At 42.1% G+C, this 18724-nt stretch overlaps 1 protein-coding gene across 1 annotated transcript in view; it reads right to left on the bottom strand.

Annotated features, from left to right (window-relative positions):
• Positions 1-4459: 4459 nt before the first annotated feature.
• Positions 4460-18724, bottom strand: part of LOC105022073 (gamma-aminobutyric acid receptor subunit gamma-3) — a 48038-nt gene continuing 33773 nt past the window's right edge. The window contains exons 6-9 of the mRNA XM_010890203.3: positions 15866-16003; positions 11614-11766; positions 7072-7271; positions 4460-6066 (exon numbers count right to left, since the gene is read on the bottom strand). Coding sequence (XP_010888505.1) covers positions 5785-6066; positions 7072-7271; positions 11614-11766; positions 15866-16003 — 773 coding nt within the window. The 3' untranslated portion in view covers positions 4460-5784. The remainder of the gene's footprint in view (positions 6067-7071; positions 7272-11613; positions 11767-15865; positions 16004-18724) is intronic.

Here is an 18724-nt window from a genome sequence, read left to right as displayed (position 1 = left end):
AGAAATCTGAAATGCATCCCACTTTAGTCTGGGAATCCCGTATCCGCTGACCCTGCGTTTGACCATACCGCCCTGTCGTGCACTCAGCAAACTGCTCCAGGTTTCCATTGTGTAGCCTCATCAAGTGTGCTGTCCTACAATCTCTTCTCCAGGCATGTGAATAAATGACATGTCCCTTTTCTACTCTGGAGGGAGTTTGGGGGAATCTTCAGTTGTGTGTTTGTACCATAAAATGGGAAACCAATATCCTGGTCTCTGATTTGTTTGTAATATGTAAAAAAAAAAAATGTCTTAGTGCTGTAAACTGCATCATAAATTGCTTGCAACTGAAAATAAATCCACAAAATAATTATGACTGTGGAGCCAGCCAAGCTTGCTTTAAAAAAAAAAAATTATACAGGTGACACTAAAGGCAGCCTGATTTTGAGGAGTGTTGATGATTGCCACCAGACAGCAGATTTTTACAGGGAATGTGAAGCAAACAAGTTGATCCTTTATGTAATTAAATATCTATTTTTGGTGTTGATTCTCATTTGAGACCAGCCACCTGCTGCCATTGCTTTCATGCAAGCGTCAGAAGCAGATCTCTTGTGGTTGCAGAGCTTTGGTGGCATGAACACTGGCACTAGAAAAAGGAAGGAATACATGGCTGATTGGGTTATAAATAGTCTCGATGGGGGTCTCTGCCTCTAAATGGCCTGTGATGCACAGAGAGAAGCAGAGTGAAAGCAAAGCATGCAGTCAAAGTCGCACAGATCTACCTGCCATTCATTAAGTCTCATTATTTTGAGTAAGAAAATAGCCAGGGAGACACTGGTGTGTTAAGATTAAGTTGTGTACGAAACAAATGGTAGTAAATTGATGAATGCATTCATTTAATCTTTTTCTTGCAGTTTTAATATCAGTTTTCTTGGGTAAGGGTAGGATAATATTAAACACAATTGACCCCAAAAAATGTATGTTTGTTCCTACACACACCCATAATTACAAAGCTGTTTAAATGAGGACACCAATATTGACTGTCCTTAAAATGTTTTTTATACTAATCCATACCCAAACGTAACCATAACCACACGCTAAACCCTAACCTTAACTTCAACCTAACCTCAACTTCAGTAACCAAACATTTATGGCTATGCTTAACCTGGACCTAAAGCCTAACCCTAACTGGTACCTAACCCTAATTCCAATCCTACCATCAATTGTAAGTTTTGCCCTATACCAAAAATAAATAAAAAATTCTAAATGGGGAAAGGGAAAAACATTGTCCATTAGTCACATTTTTCTGATTTAACCACAGTTTGGGGAAAAGTTTGTGCCAATAATCTAGTTAGGTTAGAAACACACACACACACACAATGCCCTTGAGATGATTCTTTATAAGACACTGCAGCTTTATGTAATAATACCTCCTCGGGTTTCCCAACAGAATCCAGAAAACAAACAGGGAGGTAACAGATGCTGGGCTAATTCTACATTTTTATTGATTCAGAATTTGGATCAGATAATCATTGTGGGCAGCTAATGTCCTTAGAGAGACTCCATTTGGCTTCCCTTCTTTGGTATTGGGAGAGGGACGTCTGAGGCATTATGTAGCGATAAGATGCGTTCTAGGAAGTAAACATTGATACCAGACACATTTGTAGTTGACACCAGGGAGCCGAAAACAGCAACACAAATTGAAGTCCAACCCAAAATGATGTCTGTATTCACATACCCTCACATTGGAGCCAATCAGATTTTCAGATTTCACACTGCTAGTTATTTGATTAAAAAAAATAGTTTTGATGGGGGTTTCTGCCTCTAAATGAAGTGGTACCCATTTAGAGAAGATATTTACACCTACCCCAAATATGACTCATTTTGGAATATGCCTCCAGCAGTAGACAATAACCAAACAGAATATTGATAAATTATACATAATATACAACAAGGAGTGGACTGAGACAAGAATAGACTATTGAGGTTCTCAAAAGTGTTTCATTAAAATGGTAAGTAATTGGCATTGGCCTTAAAGTCAATTATAACAGATAATATGCTAGCCAAAAACTAAAACATCAAACACATGTAGGACAAAACTAGTGTATTTGCCATGAAGCCATATTTTATTCATATAAATTAAGAATTATACAATTTAAAGTAAATGGTGTATCTACCAAAACATCATGATTTGTTTTTAGATTATGTACAGCCTCCCCAGTGACACCAGTTGAAAGGGTTTATTGTTGATTTTCAAATTGCACAATGTCCACGTGTTCTGGTTGGAAATGACACCATTACAGGGTCACATTAAAGAAGGACATGCTTTGTTTTCATTCAGTACAATTCAATCCCTATTTTAATGAAGAGGATGACGTCTGTCTCTGCTTCTATAAAAGCCAAGCAGCCTCAAGAAGAATAATTGAAAGTGATTTAGATTTCTGGAAATGCCTTTTTAGATTGATAGGAGATAATGTGCTGCGTCCTCCTTAGCTCTCATATGACTCAAGGCCACCTTCTCCCTTAAAATATGATCATGGATTCTCCTAATCCTTTCGGCAGAGCAGCCAGATGTACGTGCTGTGTTTTGGTGCTCCTAATTTACTGCTGATTAGAATAAAAACTAAATCTGTTAAAGGATAGACCAGTGTTTATTTTTTATTGAGTGCGTCTTCAGTCCCATTTCTGTTTTTTAAGTACTTCACATCCTTGTGTTCTGTTGTTGCTTTAGAACAGAGTTATGATTCACTGCTTAGGAACAATAAATATGTGCGATCCACAAGGCTAGCAATATGCCCTAATGAGTGGATTGCGGACGGGGACAAAATATGCATGCAGTGAGGTATAAACATTGATTAACATGTATGTATATGTATGTATGTGGCTGCGTGTCACAAAGTAGGTCAGCCAATGCAGCTGCTAGAGCCTCCAGTAGATTCTCCCTGTGTGGATGAGGAAGTCCCCAGATCTTCTACAGATTCAGCCTCAATCTCACGCTCCTACACGCACACACACACACACACACACGTACACACACGCACACACACACACACACACACACACACACACACACGTACACACACGCACACACACACACACACACACACACGTACACACACGCACACACACACACACACACACACACACACGTACACACACGCACACACACACACACACACGCACACACACGCACACACACACACACACGCACACACACACACACGTACACACACACACACACGTACACACACGCACACACACACACACACACACACACACACACACACGCACACACACGCACACACACGCACACACACACACACACGCACGCACCGCCTCCCCCTCCAGGTGTCCCGTGTCTTTGGACGTTGAACGTGTGACCCGTTTTATTCGTTGAGCACGCAAGTGTATTTCCATAAACGAGCACTCCTCAAACACACACACACACACACACACCCCGATACAAACACACACAAACGCCAATACGAACACTGTCACGCATTCTCACAAAAAACTATAAAGCGTGTGAAGACTGACAACTCACGACTTTGCTGTCCATAAGGAATTTGTCCAAATGGTTTCAAGTGTATGGGAACTCTGTTCTTGGCTACTCGATTGGCAGGGCATTCCTCCATCTCTTTGATTGAGTGTTCCTCCACCTCTTTGATTCCAACCACCCTCTAGTAGCTTTCCACCGACTTCCTTTTTCTTCAAATCATATTATGTACTGTCTCAATCTGGGTCAGCAGATTTAACACGTTTAACAATGACAAATGTTTGCAGATCTCACAGGCATGTCAGTATTACAGCAGTATCAATATTCGGTGGCACTTACAATGCATTGAAATGAGGCAAAACTGCCCTGCTACTCTGAGAGTGTTCCTGAATACGGAGTATTTGCGAACATGGTTATTTCTATATGGGGACGGTGATTATAAAACGAACTGCTCTGCAATAAACACGAATCGTGTGATCACTTCCTTCTGTGGTATACATTTGTTTTTTTCGGTTAGCCTACTTTCTAACGTGAATGTTGACTGTGGCTTAGTTAACTTCCATTGACTGGCCTCCTTCCACGGAGCAACATCAGGCAGAGTGTAAGTTACCAAGCCGTCAGATCAATGTTGGGGAGGGATCCCTACGTCACGGTCTTGTCTGCTAGAGTCCTCGTGGGTTTGGACACGCAGCATGGCCACGAGTCCGATCTTTCTATCACTTCCACGTCTTCAGCATCTCTTCAGTGATGACAGAAAATGAAGAAAAAAGGATTGGGACACCTCCAAAAATATATTTAGATTGTATATGTTTTCATCTAAGTAACAACGGTACGCACATTTTTCGAAAACACCTACTTATGGACACACACACACGCACATACACACACACACACACACACTTCAAACATTGAGCAAATACAGTTTTATCGATTTAAGCAATAGCACAGGCTGAATGTCTTTAAAAAGCATACATAGACAGACACTAGACACCGGTTCTCTTTAATCTGCTGTAACAAAAGGATTATCTTTGTCAGACATATAAAATAGTGTTTGATTCATTGTAAATACAGTATATCAAACTAAGACACTTATAAAGTGCAATATTTGTATTGTTATACAGAAGTGAAAAACATAACTATCTGTTGATCTATATCTCACATACACTTTCTCTTATAACGTGGAATACAAGATACTACCATATCTCTAAGCCAAAGCACTGCGAAAACACCGGTGTCACAGTACAAAATATATGTAGATATATATCCTCTTAAACCCAAAAATACACCGTTTACAATTGTTTGTGTTGTTACGTCTGTTTTGGTACCACTGCTACTATATGTTAACGTTAATGTTACAGACTCTGTTCCTGGAGATGAACCAAGGATCTGTTCTTCGTTGTTACCATAGTACTGTGTACTAGCACAATATGAACAGTACTACAATGACCCAAATCATTCCCCGGCCATCAGCCTGTGATGTATTTTAGGCCTGGAGAAATGTCCAACATTTTGTCAGAAATCTCTGCGCTGATTCATTGCGAAACCTTACCAAGCTTTGTCTGGCAATATGAGATTCAATTGACTGTGTGGATTGTCCGCAGACAGCCGATTTAACTTAACATTACTCTATTAATACTCTCTGAAAATAAACTAAATGTTGCAAAAGAAGACTTTGTTAGATACATTATTTTACAAAAGTCGTATTGTCATATAGAAATGTTCTGGTGTGTTGAAATCTACAGGCATTATGCATTTTCTGGTGGTATTTCAATCTTGGTAAAAACATTACATATTTTTTTGAAATATGAAACCAAATACATTTTGTCACATACCTACTTTCTGATGATGCCAAACATACAGAATAATAATAATACAGAATCATTTTATAGTGCAATCCTCCCTAGCTTTTCATTGGTTTTAAGTATAGCATGCAATGAAATTACCTATGTGGGATAACCTATGTAGGAAAAATTCCAAAGCTTCCACTCAGATGTGGAATAACCTAAGTAGGAGAAAACGCCTAATCTTCTAGTCCCTTAATTCCACCTATAACTAGGTGATGGCCCCTTTCTGAAGAAGGCACTTTGGATGCTTCAATAGCTATTATCTGACCAGCATCCTGGTGTTAGGGTCTCACAGCTGTTTATTGGTTGGTTACCCTTCCCCGCCGACCAATCATTGACTTCTATCCAAGTGTTCATGTGCACAAATCTGAGCGACATGACGTCTCATGACATGTCCCATCCCCAATATGCTGCGTGCCTTTTCACGTTGGTCCAAAGCAATAAGGTCGACTCCAGCTGAAGCTGCTAAAGGTAGAGGTAGGTGACCCAGTAGACAATGTTGAACAGGATGAACGACGTCGGGAAGAAGACTCTGGAGTAGGCGTCCAGCTCCTTGATGTCAACGTGGATGCGTCCCGTTCTCCACCCTCCCCCCTTGCACTCCTCGTAGCAGCAGAAGAAGCTCTGGCAGTCCTTCCCGTCCAGGCACTCGTACACATCCTCGTAGTCGTGCCAGTACGAGTAGTTATTGTTCAACGGAATGACGGTGGTCGGGGACCTGGGCCCCATGTCCAGCATCGAATAGGTCTGCAGAGGGGGGACAGAGGAACGTGATCTCCTTTAATGTGTGGGGGTGAGAGGGGGAGAGATAAAGAGGTAGTGTGTGTGTGTGTGTGTGTGAGAGGGAGAGAAAAAGAGGGGGGATGTTGGGGAGGGGGCAGGAGACAAGAAATACATGCTGGCGAACAACGGAGAAAGACAGATGGAAGGATGGTGTGGGACGGACAGAAAGTGAAGAGAGAAGGAGAGCTGATGTGTTGTGAGTGGAGCTGTGCTGTCATGCATTAAAGCTCCACAGTGGGTGGTGTCCTCCCACACCCAGCAGAACTCTGTCATAGCCCGGGTCAGGCAGCGAGGTAGAACCCCATTGGCATGGTGCTCCAACTCGCTCACCGGCTCGATGGCGTAACACAACGCGACACAGCGTTTACCGAATACACTGAGACCGATCAGCGGCGCAAGAGAATGATATGTGACGGAGAGACGGACCAGACCTCAAACCTACTTGGGAAGGGGGCTCAGGGGTCCTATCATTCAGGCCAGAGCCACTGACCGTAACGCCATCACAACCCATGCTGTGTGACTGATGCTAGGGGATAGGAGATACACAGGACGGACCAGACCTCCACCCACTGTGAACATAATCGCTACCACGGCCAGTACCAGTGGCTGTGATATGAAATCAACTGTGGTGCATTCCCATAACAGCATTACACTGCACTAGGGAGAGTTACGCCGTTACGTTCAACAGAGGAAGGCAGGGACGGACTTGGGACCCGATCTTGGCTTGGGCATTTCTGTTCCCCCACAATGGCGCATTTTCTAAAAGTTAGTCCTGGCCTGTCGACAATAAAAAAAATAAAATCTACCTGCCCATCTGGCTTTTGCCTGAAATGCTAGATGGCAAATCCTCTTCTGTCAGGTTACATATCACATAACATTTCATATTGTATAAACCACATCATATAACATGCAATACTGCATCTGATGAAGGACAGTGAAACCATTAAATGTACAAGAACGTAGGCTCACCAGTCTCTGGGTCTTGTGCGGCGCGTTGTTCTGAGCTCTGTAGGCGTAGTAGTTGAGGGTTGCATACTCCATCATGGCCGCAAAGACAAACAGGAAGCACACGGTGACAAACAGATCCATGGCTGTCACATAGGAGACTCTGGGTAGGGAGGTCCTGGCCACTGTGCTTAGAGTGGTCATTGTCAACACGGTGGTGATGCCTGAAAAGTTCATGTAATGACATATTATTGGTGTAGTCCAAGGCAATGTTCTCCAGCCCTGCTCCGGGAGGCACCCCGCCCTGAAAGTTTTAGATCTCTCCCTGCTCTGTCACACCTGATTCAAATGATCAGCTCATTATCAAGTCCTTGATGAGCTACATCAGGTATGTTTGGGCAGAGAGAGATCTCCAGGAGCAGGGTTGAAAAACACTGTCCTAAGGCTTTTTAGAACAGGTTATAGAGCATGAGCAGGATATGGCCTTGGTAGAAAGTGTTCCTGGATATTTTAATAATGTACTGAACAAGTGAACATGGCTCTTGGCTTTGACAAAACTCTGTGGCAATAGTAGTCTGTCTGAAAACATTATGAAAATAAAGGGAGAGTTTATTGGTTATTTTAACCAGAGACAAAAAAAACGATGTACATAGGATATTGTTATTTGTACTATTATTATTACTATTGTTATTTGAGTAATAAATGCATAAAAAATATGTTTTAAATTATTAAATAACTTTGACTAGATGAATACTCATCAGTCTGTGCAGATTATCTACAATGACCATGATCTAGGAAACACATGAGCGATACGCAGCACAATGACTGAAAAGGTAGCACTACAACACGATTAGCAGTTCTAGATTAAATTAATCCTTTACTACTTAGAAACTGAGATACAATGATTTTTGTTGGGACAGCTTGGTTGTAGCAAAGCTAACTACTACCTATCCAGTAACCACTTGTAAGCCACCTACTATTAGCCTACAGTAAATAGATAATGTAGTTAATGTAGCAAAACGATAACATCACATGGCTTTCTGGCTAGTGGCTGTCTTGCTGCTTATGTGAGCATGATGACTGACTTAAATGAAAATAAGCAAATAAAAATGAATGAAAAGCTCTAAAATCTTAATGAAGCTCTGAAACTAAACAATGCTTTCAAAATGATTTCGCAGTCTAGATAACAACCTTTGGCTCTCCTGATTAGTCGCCATGTTCCCATGAGCCCTTGTGTTAATTCCCACGACTATCAAGATTTCTAACTGGCTTGAGTGTGTGGGCTGAACTTTGTTTATCATATTTAGGGCGTGTGAGATGGAAGAGGTGACCTAAAATGCATTTCTGTGGCTTGAAAACAATTCTGTTTCTAAAGTAGTACAATAATTACTATGCAAATGATCAGAAGGACAACCTATGATCATCCTTTTGTTGATGACAGGTTGATGTTTCACTCTTCTATGGCTACTTTTAACTACATTTTCTAGCATACGACATTACCATAAAGTAAATAAAGTGTTTGCCTACTTCAACAATCTAATCTTATTTCCAAACCCCAATTAGAATTGAGACAGAATTGTCAATTGCCGCCATTCAAACTGCACTAACCCTCTAGCTGAGGAAGTTCCTATGAAATAATAGCCCACCAGCTACTGCACACTTATTGGTTGGAAATCTGTCTTCCTTCCTTCCTGTCTTCCTCCGGCCTCAGGTTTCTTAATCCAGTTTACTTTTCGAATAAGAGAATGTCTGCAATGAAGTTAAGACGGAGATGATCATGTGTCTGCATTGGATGTGATGCAGACCAACCCCCAAAAGTATTTGTTGTCATTATTCCATGAGGAATTTTTCAAATAACAGAAAAACTGGATACTCTTTTTTTGTAACTGAACCAAAACAAAACCAGCATCAAATAGCACTAATTACTTGGAATGAATTTCAAGGGTTTGTGGTGCTTTTGGTTCCGGTCCATTCCACCCCTTAAAGCAGAGGTGTCAAACCGGTTCCACGGAGGGCCGAGTGTCTGCAGGTTTTCACTCTCTCCTTGTACTTGATTGGTTAATTAGGTCACTGATTGGTTAGTTTCTACCCTCATCTGGTTGTGTAGGTATGAACTAGGAACCAATTTATAGGAAAAACCAAAAACCTGCAGACACTCGGCCCTTTGTGGAACCGGTTTGACACCTGTGCCTTAAAGGGTTAATGCTAATAAACAACAGCCATTTTGAGTGATCACTGATAAATCAACTTGATAAATACAGAGATATCCTGAAAGATCATTCTAGTAATACACATACAGCCGTTCATAGACCAAGCCTAGTCCAGGACAAAAAATACATTCCAATAGAGATTTTTCATCGATCTTGACTTTAAATCTAGGCTTAATCTGTGACGGGGAAACTATGGGGGCATTAAAAGCAATGTCATGAGAAAATGGTGGTACACTGATCCAGTAGAGTTCCAGGCAGTGGTAAAATATCCTATCTAGATGCGCTTGTGTTGGCGTTTCCTTTATCTTGGCCGTTACCTGTATGTTGAAAAGTGAGCTGAATGTACCCGCAGAGATTTTGTATACAGAGCCTAGACCTTTGATATAAAGTGCTCGGGGTAAGACACACACACACACACACACAAGCAGGCTCGCATGTACACACACACCCACACACACACACACTCTCTCTCTCTCTCTCTCTCTCTCTCTCTCTCTCTCATATGCACATCACCAGGAAGCCTCTCATTTGATGACTGAATGCTGTTTTCTAGTGGTTACCATGGAGACAAGAAGCCCCATCTATTTTGAGCGGGTGTTTCATACCCAATCCCACCCCTTTCAGACTCTGCTGGCCACGGTGATTACCTTAGCCTCTTTCCCTTTCCTTCTATACACACTTTGGCACGTTCGTAACCCTTCAACTGGGTAGGGGTATGAGCGACTTTGACGGTTTTCATCCAAATGAAATCGGTAAACCACGGGCAACTACTGACTTATTAAATGTAGCAACAACATGGTGGTTGTGTAGGTATGACCGTCTATCTCCGTGGTAATATTGTTGTCTGGGCTCAGTTTATTACGCTGCTGTAACAAGATATGTGTAATTACACGTTCACCTGCTGAATTTTACGTAGAACCAAATAATATTTGTACAAAGATGTTGTCAGATTTGTGACGCGGAGACTGACAGGCGTAATTTTAATCAATGCTGTTGTAACACACAGAAATACAGAGAGAGAGAAAGAGAGAGAGAGAGAGAGAGAGAGAGAGAGAGAGAGAGAGAGCAAAAGACAAAGCCAGAGACCAAAAAAAAAAGTTAGGAAAGTCAGGATAGGTGACGGGGAGCCAGATGAATGAATGAGTGAACTGAGCATCCCCCAACCAATCCCTGAAGCCTACCCTCTCATCCAATCATCTGACAGTCCTCGCCGTCTCTAGAAGCCCTTTGGGGTCCTCGCCTAATACTGTACATGCCCACGGACCTGTCACCCCTCCCCCTGGTGCCCCTGCACACGTGGGTCACTTCCATGTCAGCACCTGCCTTCTCTTTAGTCTCCCATCGCCACTCTGATGTATCCCCTGTTCTGTCCCGTCAAATCCCATTTCCCTTATCACCGCTCATTCTTTTCAGCCGCCTATTGATCAGCGGGGAGGCCCGGGGAAAAAAAAAGCGACGCAGCCCCTTTGTGCCCGGGAATAGACACTAAATGGTTTATTTTGTCAAGAGAATGGGATATTTATCTTTCCTCCCGCAGAACTCATCCTTGCGTGTTAGCTGAGAGAAAGACAACCATGTTCTCAGGCGTATCTTGGTGTTTTGTCGTAACAGGTGCAGAGGCTGTTGAGCGAGAGCCACCGCTGAACGTGCTATTGTGCTTCTTCGAGGATGGTTTGGGGATGACATGGACCCGGGAATACACTTTAGGCTTTGATTTGTTCGTCAGTATGCTCGTGTCGTTGTCAGTATTGTCATGGTGTTAGTCAAAGGCCACGTACAAAGCAATGCTAACGCTGTCATTTGGTCTACGGAAGAGCCGTTCAATAGGGACGAAAGATATTAGCTGATCAAGATCAACGCAAGTTGCCAGGAGGAACTGAAGCATACTCACCGCAAAGTTCAACTCAACCTTCAAATCACCTTCAACAAAATCATCCAGACGAATGGACATGCACTAACAGACAGCATGCACTGGGAAGACAATCATAAATTAATCACAGGCGTGAACAAAACAGTGCTTGTTAAGCCTTGATAAATGCACACTGCATAAATAAAATAAACAACACAAACATCTTAAAAGTGGAGCGTAAACACGTAAACACACACAACAGATCGGCGTGGTGGAGTAGAAACAATAAAATATGGATTCTACAAGAAGCCCTCTATTGCTGCACGAGAGCTCCACAAGATCTTTTCATCGTTAGTTCCTTCTTATTCTCCTCAGAATAACTCATGCTGTATGTAACTGAATAAACCCTGGCGTAGCTCACGGCGTTGAACACCTGAGGGGCTCTTCCTCCGTTCATTATCGTGTCAGCGTATGCCCTTGCCAAACAGTGCTCGTCAGATCCGGTACCTAGTGCAGTTCTGGCCGGGGCCGCGTCGCTGTCGATCCAGAAGGAGACCCAGGACAGGACCACAGTTAGGATGCATGGGATGTAGGTCTGGATGGTGAAGTAGCCCATCCTCCTGGTCAGGTCGAAGTACACTGTCATGACCACATATTCACCTGAGAGAGGGGATAGGTCGGGACGGATGGGGGGGGGGGGGGGGGGTGTGGACACAAAGGAGGATGAGGAGCAAGGCGTGAGAGATGGGTAAAGGAAAGGGAGGTAGAGGGGGAAAGAGTGAGAATTGGGGGAAAGTAAAAACTGTCAGATGGAATCAAGGAACAAGCCTGTACAGGTAGGGTGATTGGGAGAGAGAGAACACTGACAGAGAGGGAGCCATTAAAAGAGAGAACAGTGAGAAATACAGGATACAGAGAAAGAGAAAATTGCGTGAGAGAGAAATAGAGATTAGCGAGAGACAGAGACAGAAAAGTCAAGAGGGAGCGAGCATCAGGTGATTCCCATAAAAACACAACATACATGAGTCTTCGGGGATTTTGCGTTCTTTTTTTTCTCAAAGAGGAAGAGAGATGCCGTAACAATGAAAAACAAGCAGATACAACAGCGGTAAAACTACAAGTCCCAGAGGGTCTGTTGGCATGGGACCGGCCACTCGCCACTGTTCTCATTAGCGCGCTACAGCACACTACCGACTGATTTCTCGCTGGATAAAAAAAACACTAAAGAAGAAATGTAATGCTTTTTTGTGTCCCTGCCTTTTCCTGAGATGTATATTAACAAAGTGCATTTTTTTCTCTGCAGGAGCCAGCTGGCTAATTACCATGTAGCATGATGTAGGCTGGTGACTGAAAAAAACAACAACAAGAAAGCGGTGCACGCCGAAGAAGGCCTGCAAGATGCAATGTATTGGTTAGTGTTTTGTTTTTTTATCCCCTGCTGTGCCCCTTCAAAACAGCCTTGGACTTTCTGGAGGTTCTCTGCCTCCGTAAAGCTGCAGCTCTGAGGTACAGTGGATATAAAAAGTCTACACACCCCTGTGAAAATGCCAGGTTTTAGTGATGTAAAAAAATTGACAAAGATCAATCATGTCAGAACTTTTTCCACTTTTGATGTGACCTATAATGTGAACACTTTAAACTGAAAATCTGAACACAAATCAAACTGAAATCTTCAAGGGGGAAAAATGAAAAATAAAAACCTTACAATAACCTGGTTGCAGAAATGTGCACATCCTCTCATAACTGGGGATGTGGCTGTGTTCAGAATTAACCAATCACATTCCAACTCATGTTAAATAGAAGTAATTACAGATCTGCCATCATTTAAAGTGACTCTGATTAATCACAAATAAAGTTCAGCTGTTCTAGTAGGATTTTCCTGACATTTTCTTAGTTGCATCTCAGAGCAAAAGCCATGGTCCGCAGAGAGCTTCCAAAGCATCAGAGGGATCTCATTGTTGAAAGATATCAGTCAGGAGAAGGGTACAAAAGAATTTCCAAAGCATTAGATATACCATGGAACACAGTGAAGATAGTCATCATCAAGTGGAGAAAATATGGCACAACAGAGACATTACCAAGAACAGGATGTCCCTCCAAAATTTATGAAAAGACGAGAAGAAAACTGGCAAGGGAGGCGTTCAAGAGGCCTGCAGCAACATTAAAGGAACTGCAGGAATTTCTGGCAAGTACTGGCTGTGTGCCACATGTGACAACAATCTCCCGTATTCTTCATATAAATGGGCTATGGGGTAGGGTGGCAAGACGGAAGCCTTTTCTTACAAAGAAAAATATCCAAGCCCAGCTGATTTCTCCCAAGCATTCTCCCAAGCATGTGAGAAAATGTGTTATGGTCTGATGAAACCAAGGTTGAACTTTTTGGCCATAATTCCAAAAGATATGTTTGGTGCAAAAACAACACTGCACATCACCCAAAGAACCCCACACCATACCCACAGTGAAGCATAGTGTTGGCAGCATCATGCTTTGGGGTTGTTTTTCTTCAGCTGGAACCGGGGCCTTAGTCAGGGTGGAGGGAATTATGAGCAGTTCCAAATACCAGGCAATTTTTGCACAAAACCTTCAGGCATCCGTTAGAAAGCTGAAGATGAAGAGGAAATTCACCTTTAAACACGACAATAACCCAAAGCACACATCCAAATCCACAAAAGCATAGAATGTTCCAGCCAGAGCCCAGACCTGAATCCAAATGAACATCTGTGGGGTGATCTGAAGAGGGCTGTGCACAGGAGATGTCCTCGCAATCTGACAGATTTGGAGCACTTTTGGAAAGAAGAGTTGGTAAATATTGCCATGTCAAGATGCCATGCTAATAGACTCCTACCCAAAAACACTGAGTGCTTTAATAAAATCAAATGGTGCTTCAACAAAGTATTAGTTTAAGGGTGTGCACACTTATGCAACCACGTTATTGTGAATTTATTTTTCCCCCTCAAAGATTTCAGTTTGTTTTTCAATTGAATTGTTCACATTACAGGTCACAAAAAAATGGAAAAGGTTCTGACATGATTTATCTTTGTCTCATTCTTTTACATCACAAAAACCTGGCATTTTAACAGGGATGTGTAGACTTTTTATATCCGCTGTATACCCAGTTGTCCGACAAGCACCTCCCCTGACCCCACTTTGAGTTGCAGCGGTGATTTTTGTTCTTTGAATTTTGAGTTGAGACGAGAAATGTCTAATTTCTGTGAACAGCATGGAAGATCTGTGGGAGAACTCTGTTCGACTTAGAACATGCACCATACCCACAACTGAATCTTTCAGACAGTAGTCATGCAGAGAATGCATAATGAATGGGCTCACCTGACCTTTCAAGACAAGACTTGTTGAGACTTTCTTTTCAGTATTGACAATTGTTGTCCTCCAAATGCTAATATAGTTCAGCATTCACAATATCACCAATGTTATTTGAGAATGGTGTCAGTATGGGTTAACTGCAGCTTAAGGATTCATACCTAACACGTCATTTTATTAGCCACTTAGAAGGCTGCTACATACATTTTCAATGACATCATTAATAAATAGACATTTCTTTTAGTAATTTTGGAGAACACAACTCTGAAGTACAATCCGATACCTGTTTGGAAAACACAACGGCAATCAAACAAAATCATATTTGGAAATAAATCTATGTAGAATCCAACGTTAACCAAAACCACATCCTAGGCTGTGAAAATCATTTAAGTGAATAATTACTGTAAATCAGTTGAATCTTTAATGTAGATGGTTTATATAAAAATCTGTTTGCTTTTATACTAGAGGGGACTACTGATGAGCTTCAAGCAGTCTACAAAGAAACACTGTTAAATGTCACACTGAATTTGGAAGTTGGTTGCCTTCAGTATCACTGTGCCCTTTGGACTGTTTTATTATGCAGTGATCGACAATGACGAAGTCTACTTCCTGAGTACTACTCAGAAGTCTACTGTCAGAATACTATTCCTAAATCGACTCCTCACAGAATACCACCTAAGTGCAATGTCAGTCTGTTTTCTGTCCTGCCAAATGTTGTCCTTGAAATTTCCATGGTAAAATACCACAAAATAACCTGAACCTCTTCCAAGAGAAGCCATTGTCTTTGCTCTCTGCCAATATCCTGCAAACCGGCATACCAATTAATGTTAGCTGGAGTGGTTGTGCACAACACCCCAAGACACCAGCTGGTAACGCCTGCTGTCACACGCTACCAACAGCCAGGAGTATGTGACAGATCGTTTACAGTAAATGTAGGCCTTTTGTGAAAATAAATAAATAGCAGTAAAACTTTGTCCAACTTCCTCTACATTTTACAGTGACAATCAGTAGCTGATTATTATAACACAGCGCACCAGTGGAAGTGTAGAAAATGACAAAATATACAGTGTGAAAAGTAACAGTGCACCTTTTACTAAGAAGATGAGCCATAGGACAGACAGCTACATGTATGCATCCATGGTGAAATCAACATGTTAGTTTGATCCATATTTTAAGGCCGTAGATATTCTTGTTTATATTTACTTTGCAGTGGTATAAAACCAGCCTATGTTTTCAGTTCCTAATGGGGAACAACACTAAATATGCATCTTTTTTAAAAACATATTCTTCAAGGATCAATGGGAATATTTATTCCAGTTTTAGGTCCAAAAGTGGATGAAACAGCTGCTGATAATCCCTTTTAGAATTCACTGAGAAACTGGATGAGGAATTATTTTGGTTGATTGCTGGCTGTTGGGGTTTGTAATATCATCTACTATACCTGATGTTGTCTTCAGCACCTCCGTGGTATTCCGCAGACCCATGAAGTCAAACTGATATAGGCGCCAGTACTTCTGATCCGAGGTTTCGATGGATTTCCTTTTCCATTTGTAGATAATTTCGTCCCGTGGGTAGCCGTCTGTAAGTATAACCACATAACCTTGGGACCTTGTGGTAACCTTTCACTTTAATGAAATATGATTCATGCTCAAAGTTTAAACCAATGAATATTTTATTGTCTGAGAGGTCTTACTAGACAAATGTATACGTATTTCAATACATACTAATGGCACATTACTAAATAAAATGGACTTTACTTGACTTCAGCTCTTTGTTACGGGAACACCAATACAATGTGGAATACACGACCCCTCACCACACACACACACACACACTATTGACTATAATAGAGACTATGGTCTTAAATGTTAAACAACAGAGATTTACAGCACACTGTCAAAGGCAAGGCAAAGGGCCCCAGCAGCCTCTCGAATGTTGCTTTCTGTCATTGTGAGAGAGCGTTGTGTTGATGCTAGTTGACCTTCACTTTCTCAGCGATTGCCTATGAAATCTAATTTGAAATACATGTAACGGAAATGAATCTCCTCATTGTGCTCAGAGGATTTACACACAGGTGAACTGTATTCCATTAACATTGTAGTGTGCAATATTTATCGCACGCGTGCGCACACACACACACACACACATATTTGTAAAAGCTACAACAAAGGAAGGCTGGTGAGACGAGGTGCGCTGAGGGTAGATGTATCCCCACTTTGACACACAAGACAGTGGCATGGACGCCACTCTCCAATATGACTGTGGGGGTACAGTACTTCAAGTGCACGGTGGTAATTGTCAGTAGTTGACATATACGAACATGTACAGGCTGATAATCAAAACCAGGTTTCTGAACCAAAAACACTGCTGGTTTTCATTCTACACACCCAATCAGGGACACATGTAGAGACCTTGGACCCTTGGTGGATGCAATTAACTACCAGGTGGAGCAGAAAACCAGCAGTATTACGGGGTCCCAGGCTCAGAGTTGCCAAGCACCGCCGTAGGGAATACAGAATGGAGCCACGGTTGACAGCTCAGCCAGCCACCTCTCTCCTCCTCTGCACTGATAACAGCTTGTGTCAAAGAAATAGAACGTATGGGTGCCTTGTGTCATCGACTGCTTGTACAGTGGCTTGCTGTCTATTCATTGTGCTTTATGCTTTTGGGTAAATAAGACTTCCCAAGAAAAAGAAACAACGGATCTCTTCTCAGGGATTCTCTTTCTCTCATTCGATTAAACCATGACGCCTTGCCTTTCCTTGCTTAAAGATCTGAAAGGTGAGAAAATCCACATTAATGAACTAAGAATACTTGCTATTGCCATGGGAACACAGCGTGCCACATGTCCAATGATTTCTTTCCTGAGGTAAGTGAAAATACCACCCAGCATGCCCCTGTCTGTAGGCTCTGCTGGGGCGGTGGGTGGTGTGGAGGGAGGGAGGAATAGTCTTCCCCACGTTATTGAAATTCGGTATCAGCAGTTGAAACAATAACAAAGTGTTTTCCCCGCTGCTGTATTTGAAAAAGCTAAGGGATTGGGGTACAAAAATGTATAGACTTAGCGGTGGATGCGAGAGTGCATCAGTAATATTAAAATCGTAGTCTGAAACGTGTGTTGAGGCAGTAGTGTTAGTTCATATTTATTTTTAAAGATTCTGATCAGATGGGTTCTGATTGGTTACACCAGTTAAACTGAGCCAGTGAGGCAGTCAGAAGTTATATCCTGTTGCGTTTTCGTAAAAATATTGTGGGGCACAAACCATTTCGGGAATATAGGATACATACCAGTAAAGTTACAAAACTCCCTCTTGCTACTGATGTGTTTATTTAACACATCAACAAACAGCGTGGCTCCACAAAACACTTTTAACGATAGAGCGGCTTGCTTCTACCAGGTGTTGTATTATACATACTGGAGAGAGAGAGAGAGAGAGACCTTGTGTAATTGCTCTCATTCTCTCTCACACACATGTAAAATTACCACTGTCACATTTACAAACCTAAATTAGGAATGCAACCAAGCTCAGAACCAATGTTCCTACAGGGCCATACGCGAACAGCAATGAGCTCAACACCACTGAAGGCCACAACGTAGCGGAAATACAACTTTTTAGGGATACAGAGCCATTCTATGACAACAAACATTAATAGATAAGCATGGACACACTGACACTCGTCACCATCTATATCAATCGATCCAGCACCAAAATATGACCAATGCACTGACCAGCACCACAAAGGCATAAAATAAAATTAAAATAAGCATACAATATGCTTTCACTCACCAAGGCTGAGGGCTCACTTGAAGAGAAAGGTGGCACGGCAGTTCTTCCTCTGGGCAAACTTTTTGATTAATTTGGGAATGAAGTCATGTAGCTGCTGAATCAGCTGGATTTTGACTGAAAACATGGCCAATGCGTTGAGTCGCAGCTGTCCCATGGTATTGCGAGTTACGTTTTTTTACCCTCTTCTAGGTGGAAAAGTTCCTCTCTGACTTGGATGTCGTCATAGGTGATGTTATGATAATTTTCAGCAGAGTGACGGTCTCAGCAAAAGCCTCCTCTAGGTTGTTCTCATGGATGGATCTTAACAGAGACAGGGCCGTCTTACTAGTGTGAAGCTCAGTGTGGTGGTACAGAGTGGTCAGCTCAGACTTCTACTTTTCCTTGTTTCCTAGAGGCCATAGTTTCACCACACAGTCAAGCTCAGATGTAGGGAATGACAGGACAAACTGTGGGAAGAGCGAGCTGTCAACCAGCTTGGCAGCGATCAGGTGGTCACTTTGTGAAAACCTCTG

This window comes from Esox lucius, chromosome 22 (genome assembly GCF_011004845.1).
Source record: "Esox lucius isolate fEsoLuc1 chromosome 22, fEsoLuc1.pri, whole genome shotgun sequence".
NCBI lineage: Eukaryota > Metazoa > Chordata > Actinopteri > Esociformes > Esocidae > Esox > Esox lucius.
Note: the sequence above shows the minus strand (reverse complement) of the source record. Positions and strands in the feature narration are given on the sequence as shown.